At 44.6% G+C, this 12,764-nt stretch overlaps 1 protein-coding gene across 7 annotated transcripts in view; it reads left to right on the top strand.

The window, feature by feature from the left end:
- TLE3 (TLE family member 3, transcriptional corepressor) overlaps positions 1-11,392 on the top strand; it is an 86,400-nt gene extending 75,008 nt beyond the window's left edge. For all 7 annotated transcript variants that reach the window (XM_085644670.1, XM_085644666.1, XM_085644669.1 and 4 more), the window contains 5 exons: positions 309-556; positions 1,068-1,215; positions 7,779-7,929; positions 8,493-8,569; positions 8,953-11,392. In XM_085644670.1, coding sequence (XP_085500796.1) covers positions 309-556; positions 1,068-1,215; positions 7,779-7,929; positions 8,493-8,569; positions 8,953-9,060 — 732 coding nt within the window. In that variant the 3' untranslated portion in view covers positions 9,061-11,392. The remainder of the gene's footprint in view (positions 1-308; positions 557-1,067; positions 1,216-7,778; positions 7,930-8,492; positions 8,570-8,952) is intronic.
- Positions 11,393-12,764: the final 1,372 nt, after the last annotated feature.

Genomic DNA, 12,764 nt, shown 5'->3' with positions numbered 1-12,764 from the left:
GTACACCCACTTGTAGTTTACCCCTTGTAGAGTGTTCGCTACAGGCTTTTCAACAAACATCTAGTGTGTTAGACCAGGGATAGAAGCGGGAAAAGAAAAAAAGATCTAACTATTGTACTCCAACAGTTTGTGGTCTTCCTGATTGCTCTTTACCTACATTCCCTTCCATGTATTCATCTTCTGTTCTTGTACTTCATGTTGTGTGCAATGTTGATGACTATTGACACAGAACAGTGCAATTCCGTTCCCCTCTTCCCCTTGAAACCTCACTTGTTCTTTTAACTCTGCATCACCTTCCTTTCTTCCAGAACCGTGATAACTACATCCGCTCCTGCAAGCTGCTCCCCGACGGCCGGACGCTGATAGTGGGCGGCGAGGCGAGCACCCTGACCATATGGGATCTTGCATCCCCAACCCCACGGATAAAGGCTGAGCTGACCTCCTCCGCACCTGCCTGCTATGCGCTTGCCATCAGCCCAGATGCCAAGGTGTGCTTCTCCTGCTGTAGTGACGGAAACATTGCTGTGTGGGACCTGCACAACCAGACCCTGGTCAGGTGAGAGCAGAATGGGGAGTACAAAAGGGGGGTGCTTGTATGTTAGTCATAGGGCCCTTAAAATGCTTAAATTCTTCATTTCATGAATTAATAATCTTTTATTTGCTATCCACTTGCTACTTGAAGCAGAGTGGTGATGTTTTTCTGAAACATAAGGCGTTCAAGTATTTTTAACCTTGTTTGGTAGCACCCCATAGAGCAGACCGCATCCACAGTACATGATAGTGTAATGTTCATTCTCCTTTGGCCACTATTTAGAGTGGAGGGAGGTTATTTTATTTCCCTGAACTGGATTCCTTCTCGTTTAGACACTGAAATAAGGGACCTTCTCTTCCTGTCTGCTAGGTTCCCTCACTTGGACTGGGAGAGTGGTCGTTTCTCTCTGACCTGTGGTTTCCTCTTTCAGGGACTTGGAGAGTCCGGGTCTCAGTGCCTTTTGTGCAGAAGATGAATTTGGCTCTCTTGGTTTGTTCATGATTTATACCTTGTTGCTTTCCTTATCTGTCCATAGGCAGTTCCAGGGGCACACAGACGGAGCCAGCTGCATTGATATCTCACATGATGGCATGAAGCTGTGGACAGGTGGCCTGGACAACACCGTCCGGTCTTGGGATCTGCGGGAGGGACGGCAGCTGCAGCAGCATGACTTCTCCTCTCAGGTACCAGCCTTGCTTGAGCCATAGCAAGCTTTGTTTAACAATAAGTATGTTCTTGGACCTCCCCACTTTCCCACCTTTTCTATAAAAAAAAATAATTGAATCTCATTTCCTGCCTCTTTTGGCAGGAATATCTGTTCAAAAACCCACACACCTTTTTATTCTCATTTAATGCAATAGATGTTAAAGTTCTCCATTTCCAAAGTCTTTCCTGATGTCCATCGCTCACTCCTTTATTTCCTGGTTCTGAGACTAGTACTAAAAAGCTAGTTCTCGGCCACTGTCCCTCCAGTCCTGATGGTATCCTTAAGACTCAGCCTTTCTCACTAAGTTAATACCCCTGATGGGTATCCTGAGGTCTGGTGCCTTGCTGATGTTGGTACCTACCTTCCTATAGTTGCTTAGTAGTTACTACTCCTGTAGTCTTAAATGTGGTTCCCTGACTGCACCCGTTTACTGTTATGCCAGTCCAAAGGCCCTTTTTCTTGCTGACTATCTGTAGAAAGCAGTATAATTTTGGAGACCGAGATCTGTATACAGTGTTGTTCATGCTGCAACACGTTACCTGTACAACAAACACTTTTGATGCCCGCCCGTGAGACAAGACCGATCTGTTCATACCTAGGTGATCGATGCCTTCATCAGAGAAGTGTTTGAGGAGGACAAAGGGACATGGAGCTATTCCAGTGGCTAAGATTTAGAATCAATTGTGGGAAATTGCATGCTTGTAGCATGTATGGCTATAGATATACAGGCTCTGTGTTCTCCTATCACCTAGTATTGGGCTTACGTTTGAGCATATTGTTTTTCTTTGAAGAAGTCTTTTGAATCACAGGACATGCTGTGACTCCTTCCTTGGTAGACAATCCACATTGGTAGCAACTCTGTTAGATTTTTTTTTCCCCGCCATAGTGCTCGGATGTACCCCAAGAGGGTTTCACGTTTTGTTGGGCCCATGCTGTTAGAATTAGATACCAACAAAGAACCCATCAGTGTTCAACAACTTCCATTGCATTCTTCTAACACCCACGAGAACAGACCACCAACTTTCCAGTACCTGTAGGCTAGGACCATGAAACAAAAAAGCTCAGCACACTTGTAAAGGTTGCATATGGATAATCCACAATAAAGGTGTCGACAGCACAATTCTTGTTTCAGAAAGAAGTCGATATGTTCTGTTGATATGATGTTAAATCTTTTATTCACAAACATGCAATTTTTTGCACCCGCCAACGCGTTTCGTCCACAATCGGACTTCTTCAGGGCTCACAGTATAATTTTCATTCCATTAGTACGCTAGGACCCTGCTCGTTTCAAGGATCGCATGCCATCATTGAGCTTCAACACCCAAAAATGCAGAAAGCAAGGGGCTGATGAACATAATCTCTCACAAAGCTGCCCCTGGTGCCACTCAAAATTCCAGTGGTCAGACCATCTAAAGTTTGTATCTTGTGACTTTCTGCCGACCACGACGACTCCTCTTGCAAGTCCTGTCTCTTCTTCCACTCCAAGTAATATTTAAGGTACCAAATTGAGAGGCTTCATGCGCACTGAGAAAGGCGCCAGCAGTCGCCCTATGATTCCCTATCTATAAATTGAGGAAAATACTGGAAAGAATATTAAAGGCGTTCGCATGAAACTGAGGTACAACTATCTTCCTCTGTGATTTCCCCATGGAGTCATTATGCACATTTCAAATTGAGCAGTCATCTATAGTGGCTATATTTATCTTCATGTTCACAATGTAGACTCCACGGAGCAAGAAATCTGATCAGTGTAAAAGGTGATGTTACATGATGAGGGTTGCATAAACTAAAGGAGGAAACATGTACACTGCTAAGAAAGTATACAAATGTGTTAAAATTCGCTTTGAGGAAGCACTGAAAAAGTATGCCGCGTAACACGTTGGCTGTTTTGTCTTATTTTAGACTCCTCCAATTCTTGGCTGCATTTGTCCCTCTGGATATCTCATTTACAGATAGACTAATATAAACCATCAGATGACAAATAAACTGGCTATGGAATATAACTTCCAGCCTTTTGAATGTGTATCCATCAATGTAATAGATACGATCTCCAAGTTCTCCTGTTATTTAACCCCTTCAGTGCCCATGACGAGATAGTCTCGTCATGGAGCGCGGTTGCGCTGTGCCCATGACGAGACTATCTCGTCATGAACCCCGCCCGCTAATTCAACGCCCGGCACAGGGCGGGGCACACAAGGGGTTAAGCTTTTATATTATTTGTGTTTAATGACTGATGCATTTGTGTACATAATGCTCGGTGTACAATTATAAGTATCTTTAAAAAAAAAAAAAGCTTCATTATTTGTCAATGTTAAAAAGATTGGTAAAAGAAGTAAAAAAATAATAATAATTTGAAAAGTGTTTAATGTTATACATTTACATGTATTACTCCCTGCCAATTGTTACACTTAGTGTTAAAGCGAAATCTCCCTTCAGGCCAGTCCGGGACTTCAGGCCTCTGAACAAATACATTTTGTCAGAGCATTTTCACATGACAACCCAGCATTCGTCTGCTCAAGGTTGCGTATTTTCATGTACCCATCCACCCTGCCCACCGATGGAACCTTCGCTTTGCGGTATGTTGAGGACAATACCAGTTCAAAGTACTTCCTATTGGGGTCACCACTGTTTGTGAAGTGCCTGGCATCAACAAGTCCATGAGTGGGAACTCTACTTGCATGTCCTACACAGGTACTTCCTTTGCTTGGATAGACCTTTCTACCTCCTCTGAAAATGCAAAATGCCAATACTTCACTCCAGGTTCCCACATCCACAGTCCATGGGCAATGCAATATATGTGAATTGGTCTGGGTTCTTTGTCTATGCATTTGCCTCCTTTCCATCTCCTGTACATGGTAAGGAAAATGAGACAAACATTCTTCACACACATCCTGGTGCCCCAATTTGGGCCAGAGTGCTTTGGTACTCAGTGCTCCTTAAGATATCATCATTCCTCTCGAAAAGCTACTAATAGCTGGGCATTCTTATGCAAAGTCAAGGCCACAACAGACACCAGATAGCTCAACCTAGAAATCTGCACCAGAGGTCTTGGACTTTGGCTATCTTTAGCTCCCACAAGAATGCATGTATGTCCCGTGTGAAGCACACAGTCCTACCACACAGGCCTACTATGCCTGAAAAGGTTTGTCTTCTATTGCATTTCTAAGAACCTGGACGCTCTAAAATCCAGTGTACAGGACATCATCTGCTACCTCTTGCATCTGTTGAGATTAAACATAGTCTTTACTTCATGTGTTTACACCTAGCCACCATTGCAGCCTACATACAAAAGAGGGAACATTATTTCTTGTTTTGGATTCCAGTAGACAAAACATTCAAAGTGTCTCGAGAGGGTCATACCGCTCAGAGCACCTTCTGCATCTCTGTGGAAACTCAATGTAGTCTTCACTAGACTCATGAGTCTGCCCTGTAAAAACACACTATTGATCTTTACAGTTCCTTTCATGGAAAGTGGCTTTCTAAGTAGCCATTACGTCACTTGAGTGCATCAGTGAGCTGCAAGCGCTTACCTTTCATGCACCTTCATTCAGGTTCATAGGGATAGGGTTGTTCCCAGAACCAGCCCTGTGTTTCTCCCCATGGTGGTATCTCTTATCCCTTTCAATCAGAACATACATCTTCCAGTCTTCTTTCTACAGCCGGACTCGGGAGCTAAAAGAACCTTGCCCACTTTGGGCATTAAATGGGCTCTTGCGTATTATATTGACAGGCTCAAGCTCTTCTGCTAGTCTAACAAGCTCTTTTTTAGCCTTTACAAAACTTCACCAAGGCCACCCCATCGCTTAGGCTGGTATAGCCAGATGGACAGTCAAGTGCATCCATACCTGCTATCACAAAGTCAAAACCAGAGCCTGTCAAAAACCACCACCCAGTAGGGTGCACTATACCCATAAGAAAGGGGCAATCACTGCTTTTTTGGGTGGCAACCCACTAACTGACATATGCAAAGAGGCCAGATTGTCAACCCCACCCACACACTTTTACCAAACACTATTGTGTGGACATCTCAGCCCACCACCAGTCTATGGTTGGCTGGACAGTGTTAAAAACGTGCTTTCAGACATCTACATTCATCCACAAGGTAGCCACCGCTTATGGAGGGCACTGCTTTGTAGTCTATGCAGAGCATGTGCATATACAGTTGCACATGGTGTGAACAGAACATGTTACTTGCCCTATAAGGATCTATAAGCATCTGTTTGTAGCTTGTAGTACTGTAGCTTCACCTGCACCCATACTCCTCCCCTGGAAGCCTATGTTAGTTGCAGATCTCTTCTTTTGTTACCTGTTTGACGTATCTCACCATGGTACATGCACTTACCGCTCCATACATACCACTGTGCAAAAAAAGTGTAACATGGATTTGGTGCCCATGCGCATTATCCAGTAAGGGAGGAGTCTCTGCATATCTTGTTACTCGAAAGACTTCTTTGGAGAAAACCAACCTGCAAATGTCCGAGCCCAACACTAAATGGCAGGAGTATGCAAAGCATGTGAATCTACAGCCAGTGCTGGGTGGTGACCCTCAACTCTGGAGGGGCATTGAGGGGACCAAGAGCCAAACCCAGTGGAGGCCAAAAAGATTTCTTTTTTTTATGTTCTTACCCGAGTTCCGCTCTCCTCCATCTTTTTCTTCTTTCATCTTCTTTCTCAGCACGACGGCACCTCGTGGTGCCTCAGGCAACCCCGTTCTGCAAATCCAGATTCTGCTCTAACGCTGAAGATTAGCAGCATGAGAGCAGCACCAGGGTTGGCTGGAGTGGGCTGCCTCGACACTCCAGGAGGCCTGTGTCTGCTCTTCACCCAGCTGTCTGAGACAGCTTGGTGGTGAGGTTTACACTGCACCTGTCAGGCTAGCCATCGCAAGACGGACGGCCAAAGTGACTTGCGCAGTGTAAACTGTTGGAGTGAGCACCACTCCCCTGCTGCCAGTCAGCAGCAGCCCGCCCCCAAACACTGCTCGGGCTGGGAGCAGTGAAAAATAAAAAGGTCATTCATTTAATTACCGTTTTATTTTTCACCATTTTATTTTTCAATTTTGATGCCTTGGCAGCAGTGGGGGTGACACTCCGCTGACCTTATGGGGGGGGGAGGGGTGCCGCCCGCCACCCTCTACAGCACTACATGCTACAGACAGATGCTTGCAGAGAAAGTAACATTTTCCTTTATGCCCAGGCAGATTAAGTTCCCAAGCACCACAAGAAGCACATGTCTTCGTCATAGCAACTAATAACATGGCAAAGGTTGAGCTTGCATTATAGGTTCATAGTAAGCCATTGGACACAGTCACAAAAAGACTGTAAGGGCTTAGTGGGTTTGTTGCTGCAATCACTGCTATAGTGAGACCCATTGATTCAGGAGAAAGGGCCATGAGATTAAAAGACCGTCCTGTTTCCTCAGGTGACCAGCGAGGTGCGTGCGTGCCCCACAAGATAGTAGGTGCCACTCTAGCAGCAGTCTGTGCTCTCAAAAAACAAATATTTAGTGGAGCATACCTTATGTGTAAACTGCCTATGATCCAGATGTCGGTGTCCGCCAAGAGGAGCATAGTACAAAAAGCTTCTTCTCAGAATGAGCTGGAGAGTGCAGCACATATTCTCGGATGCTGAACTTTGCAGTATGGTTTCTGAAGATGTCGAGTTTGTGTATGTTACTTAGAGTAAGTATTGAAAATATACTGCAGCACAAGGGGATCATTTTGCAAACAGTTACCTGTATTGCTGAATATGTAGTTCAATGTCTACTATGACCTCGCATGTTAACCATCCTGTCGGCTCAAGAAGTGCGAAGATTGTGAGAAGGTTTTGATGCTCGCAATCAGTGGCTTGATGAGCAAACTGAGAATTGTGCTGCATTGAGCTGCATGTATGTCCAATGGGTGTCATTATAGACAATCCCTCAAGTTGACACTACTGAGTTTTTCAAAAATATTTCAAGTTATTGCCCAGACTAAGCACTAAATGTTAGATTTATGTTCACCTTCTGAATTGGTAACCTGCAGCGAGCTTCTCAAACCACTATCGCAGTCAGCTTGCCAAGACAAGGTCTCTGGACAGGTTTAAGGAGCGCAAGATCTGCTTATACCCATTCACAGACCTGGTCTTGTTTACTCCATCTGTAGTCTTGACTCTGGAATGGTTTGCTGGCGATGTATGGTCAATAACAGTTGCCATGCTTTAATCCACTGCTGCTTCTGTTGTAGTCACAGTGTCACTTTTCAGTCCCTTATCCTCTGTATGTTCCTCTGATATGTCCATCTGTCCGCTTGTCCTGATCATTGATCATTTCTTTCCCTGCCTTCCTGATACTGGTCATAAACCTAGTTCTTTCCCCTATAGTCTATTATTTCCCACCTCTTTTTTAACTTACTGACCCCATAATCCACTGGTGCCCTATCTCTTCCTCAATTACTAACCACGTTGTCCACTAGTCCACAAACACTCTCCTTGATTACTGCCCCTACGTTCAGAAAATGCACCCTCCTGCTTGCCGCATTTAAATAAAACTATTTCTCCTTAGATTTTCTCCTTGGGATACTGTCCAACGGGTGAGTGGCTGGCAGTGGGCATGGAAAGCAGTAATGTGGAGGTACTACATCATGCCAAGCCTGACAAGTACCAGCTGCACCTACATGAAAGCTGCGTCCTGTCGTTGAAGTTTGCATACTGTGGTGAGTTTGGTGCTGTAATTTGTATCCTCTGGGGCTGTCTGTGATAGTCTCCCCTTCGTTGTGCTGTCAAGTGGCCTGATGCATTATGTGTCTTTTGAAGGGCAGCTGTTGTCTTCTTCATTTTCTATAGTCACCATAATTCTCCCTCCTACCCCAAGATGTTTCTTCCAGCATTGGAAATTGGATTGGTACTTAACAACTGAATCAGCTGCATTACTGGGAGATCTTTTTGTGTTCTTGGGATGTGGTCTATTCAGTCATGATTTCTGATGGGAGTGTCTGGCTGCTGAGTAGATCCTGGGGACTCCCACATAGTATAATTCCACAGGCTTTAGGAGGAATAATGGTTGTTATGAGTTTAGGTCTTCTGCTCCTGTAGTCTGCCTAGACTGCAAGGCCTTAACTTGTTAAAGAATCGTGGACATTCTTTCCCTAAACACGTTAAAGTTGACTTAGGAGAGCAGTGTTGTTAAAACGTGTGTGTGTGTATATATAAATATATATATACCCCTCCCTGTGCTCTCGCTGCTGTATCTGGGTTAATGCTCTGTTTTTTTGTCTAGGTAAATGGTTTGTGAGCACGGGTAAGGATAACCTGTTGAACGCCTGGAGGACGCCATATGGAGCCAGCATATTCCAGGTGAGATAGGGACACTACTACTGTGTCCTCTCACTTTTAAAAGTGGATAGCTTGAATTCCTTTTTAGTACTCAATTGGCAGCAAACACATTTGGTGGGTGTTGAGTGGGTTCGCCTCCTGGTGGGACTTGTTAAACATTTTGATGTGAGGAGGTACATCGCGGTGCTGGGAGGTAAACACTGGTATGAACTTGGGAGTGTAGTCCACGATTGCTAGCCTTCTTTCATCCGTTGTATACACAAGCTACCGTCAAGGCGCTTGTGGCACGCACACTCCTCTGATGGAGCCCAACATCTGAGGTTGGCATAGGTGGTTCTTCAACATCCCGTCAATAAATTCAGGTTTAGTACAGCATTGTCATTTACTGTTCTCTTCTTTTTCAGTCAAAAGAGTCTTCCTCAGTGCTAAGCTGTGATATCTCCGCTGACGACAAGTATATCGTCACTGGGTCCGGTGACAAGAAAGCCACTGTCTACGAGGTGATCTACTGAGGACTGACCTGAGGGATGCTGAAGATACTGTATCTCGCCTCCTGATCTGCCTTGCCCTCCTCATTGATCACCAGCCCTACCTCGCCACCTGCCGACACAGCTGAAACGAGGAGAAGCCGGCTCAGTAACGTGTGAGGAGCACGCATGAAAGTCCCTCGTCATCTTGGCCTTGCCTTCGGTGTACACACCAAGACTGGGTGAACCTGGTGGCCTGCATACCGTTGGTATACGTTGAGGCCTTGGTTGAGCAGTAGGATTCTTCGATCTGAGAAGATTAATTTAATTACTTTTCCGACATTTCTGTGGCACTGTAAAGAACATACATTCTATTATTTTTTTCTGTGATATTTTTTTATGGCGGCTCTTCAGAAATGGGACTTGTGAATATTGTGAATACTCAACATATAAATATAGTGTGGCTTGAGGTCATGGTTTGACCTACCCACCATTACCCCACCCCCACATCCCTCCCTATATTTTCCCAGTATTCTTGCAGAGTATTTCACCTGCTGTAGGTTCGGAGTGTTGATGGCAAAGACTGACTTTCTATAGCTTCCCATTGTCGGGATTGTTTTTTTCTGTACAAAGAAGACATTGGCTCAAATTAATTTGAGTGAAGACCGCACTGGTAGAGAAAACATTTTTTTTTTTAGTTTTGTTTTATTTTTGGGAGAAACCACAATCGCTTGAGAACTTCAGGTGGTGCTTGAGGTATGAAGGCTGGAATGGAGATTGTATCTGCTTCCTTGTCGGACAAAACAGTCTGCCTGTCGCAAAATACAGCTTTGATCTTTCTTTTATTTTTTTGAGTTGGAAGAAAAAGATTTCTTTGGACAGCACTTCGTCATCCGAGAATGACCCTTGACGATCCAGAGATAGTGAAATATGAAGATCTGCAATGTATATTTGCATACGCCGTCCGTCCCTTAAGGGTTCCAGCTGCAAGAATGACTTTCCTGGTTGTCTGTTTGTGTTATCCAGAACAGCCAAGGGACTTGGCACAGAAGGCAAACCCCAGCTTTGCTTTCCTCGGTTGGCCGGGGCGACAGAAAGAGGTTAAGTATTCCATTGTACAAAGAATTGACAGATCGATAGTTCAATCAGCTCAAGCCCAACCTGGTCCTTCTTCTGCTCCCAGCACTTACCAATGTGCCTCCTGCTGATCTTCCCTCTGTCTACAGCTGTTCTAAGTACTCCAGTGTGTTCGTATGGGCTGCTTCTGGCCCAGTTGGGGTCATGTTATGGTTGCGCTTGTCAGCGAAATGCATCTTTCATTGAGGGTTTCAGATAGCTCCTGCTGTCCTGAAGACTGAACCCCACAGTAGCAGTTGCTGATGTGGAGGTGGTACTGCTCCTCCACAGAACAACCTATTTGAACTGTGACTATGGATATTTAAGCTTAAATCTGGTATAAATCAGACTGACTTCGAGTAGCTGCATAGGTGATTGGCCATCAATTTGCGATTGGTGGCGGTACTGGAGAAGGGATGCCGGCATGGATTGGAATGGGTGTCTAATTGCGTGACCCAGCTATGATGCCTTCCCTATTCTGCATCAGTCCATTGCGACTCCACTCTTTCGTTGTCCTCTAGAGAAATGATTCCTTAGTCCTTTGGATCCAGAGACTGACAAGAGAGATGGGGATATGCTCCGCATACAAATTGAGGGGCTCGCTGGAAGCCTGGTATGGTTGGAACAGAGGCATGGGTACAGACTAACTCTGCTGCGACTCCACCAGATATGCCTGTCTGGCATTTTTGCCATTGTACTGTTACAATCCCACCATCTGGTTGCTCCGGCCGTGTCCAGGTCTTTAATTGGTAGCTCTAGGGATGTCAGCCTAATCCCGTATACTCCCTGAAAAAGAATAACCTGTCACGCTCCTTGCCAGCATCTCCCCACCTCCTCACCAGCCCCCTCCTCAGTCTGAACAGAACCTCTAATCTAGATCTTCCCAAATTGGGATGAAACTGGGTTGGAGTGAGAAGGTGTAGATTAGACTCGGAACACAGGAAACAATGGCGACCAATCCCGATTCCGGCAGAAAAAGATGAAATTTATGGTCGAAATATAATTTTTTTCCAAAAGCACGACAAAAAATTCAGCTCAGGGAGCCGGAGTGACTGTTCACTTTTTGTATTGCAAGGAAAGCAAAAACACAAAACGTAAACCTCATCAAACTTTACAGGACTGGTGTCTTTTTTTATAAATACAATATAAATGTAGTTTTGAGAGGGGCGGAAGAGGTTCTACATGCGGGTTGTATGGCTTTTGCAATCTTCCTTTCTGTACACTGTTTTGACAAAGTAAAACGACCGCCCCCTCAACGAAACCTGTGTGCATTGTTTCTGTGGTATAAACCTTTCAAACTGCAGTGGGTGTGCTGTGCTGACTGTGGCATGTACAAGCTCTACTGGGATGGTGCGTCTCACCCATTAGAAGGGCTATGTTGGGGTCGCCTTGACTGCTTAGGGTATGCCAAGTGTCCTCAGTGGAAATGCTGTGCTCCATATTCTGCCCCCTGTACTCCTACAATACTTAAATAGAAGCAACATGTAAGAGAAATGCATAAAAAGTGTATGAAGCACCTAGAGACCTGCAAAGTTTTTGCCTCGTAACTTTGCATCCAGCTTTGTGAACTTTGCATTTTGTGAAATTTTTAAAATGATAATCTTTCACATAAAGCAAGTTTGTGAGAGCTGCACCAAAATGAATTACTTTTGATACAAGTATTTACCAATATGGTGAAGCTTGGAAACCTCAAACATTGTACCCTTTGTGTAGTGCAGAGGTTCCATTTTGCATGCCCCTTGAAATGTGAGTTGCTTTTTTCAGGCCTGTGATGAGCTTTGTTGTACATGCGCAGTGTTGACAAACTCCATATATTCATAAAAGCAAAGAGTATTCCAGGTGCCCTAATTTTGTAAATCGTCCGCATAGTCTGAAGCTGTAAGCCCAGAGGGCAACCAGCAGCAGTGAATTCTGTACTGTCACAATTACTGCCTTGGGAAATCTAGCATCAAGGACTGAGGACTACATTGTGAACCATCTGCTGCAGAGTGCCATGCATGCGGCCCTGTGCTGCAGTGGGACTTTTTAATACTGCAGAACAGGTCCCATGTTTTTCATGTTTTTAAAATACTTTGCCAGCTTTGCACCCTATGAACAAGGCTTACATTTGCTTTTTTTCTTTTGTTTTTTTAACGTGTCCTTAAGAAGATGGGTATTAATCTGGGAGTTGGAGGGAAAGCATGAACTTGCTTGCCGTTGGAGTACCAATATCCTAGTCCACCATGGTTCACAAATCTCATCTCCATCCCTTTTTAGAGGCTACCAGAAAGTCAGAGACTTACTCAAAAGAAGAGCCGCTTCCTCGGGTATCCCAACTCTCTGTCATACCTTGGTATTCTGTAGTATTAGCCAGAGGCATGTGGTGGACAGCAATGGAAGACTTGACAGAGTGGTGGATGTCTGTTAATCCAAGCAGAGAGGCGGCAGATGGTTGCCATAGCAGCCCATTTACACTTTTTTTATTTTTAAATGTGTTTTATTGTATTGTTACAAAGAACAAACATGCAGAGAGTGCACAAAAGAAGGGCAGATATTACAGTCATGATTCATTTTGCCAGAGTATATGCCACTCTCATGTCCAAAACAAATCAACAACATAGGAGCATTTTAGATTAATTGTACAATAGGAATGA

The sequence above is a fragment of the Triturus cristatus genome, chromosome 3_1 (genome assembly GCF_964204655.1).
Source record: "Triturus cristatus chromosome 3_1, aTriCri1.1, whole genome shotgun sequence".
Taxonomy (NCBI): Eukaryota; Metazoa; Chordata; class Amphibia; order Caudata; family Salamandridae; genus Triturus; species Triturus cristatus.
The sequence above is the reverse complement of the archived record's forward strand: the minus strand, read 5'-3'. Positions and strand labels throughout refer to the sequence as shown.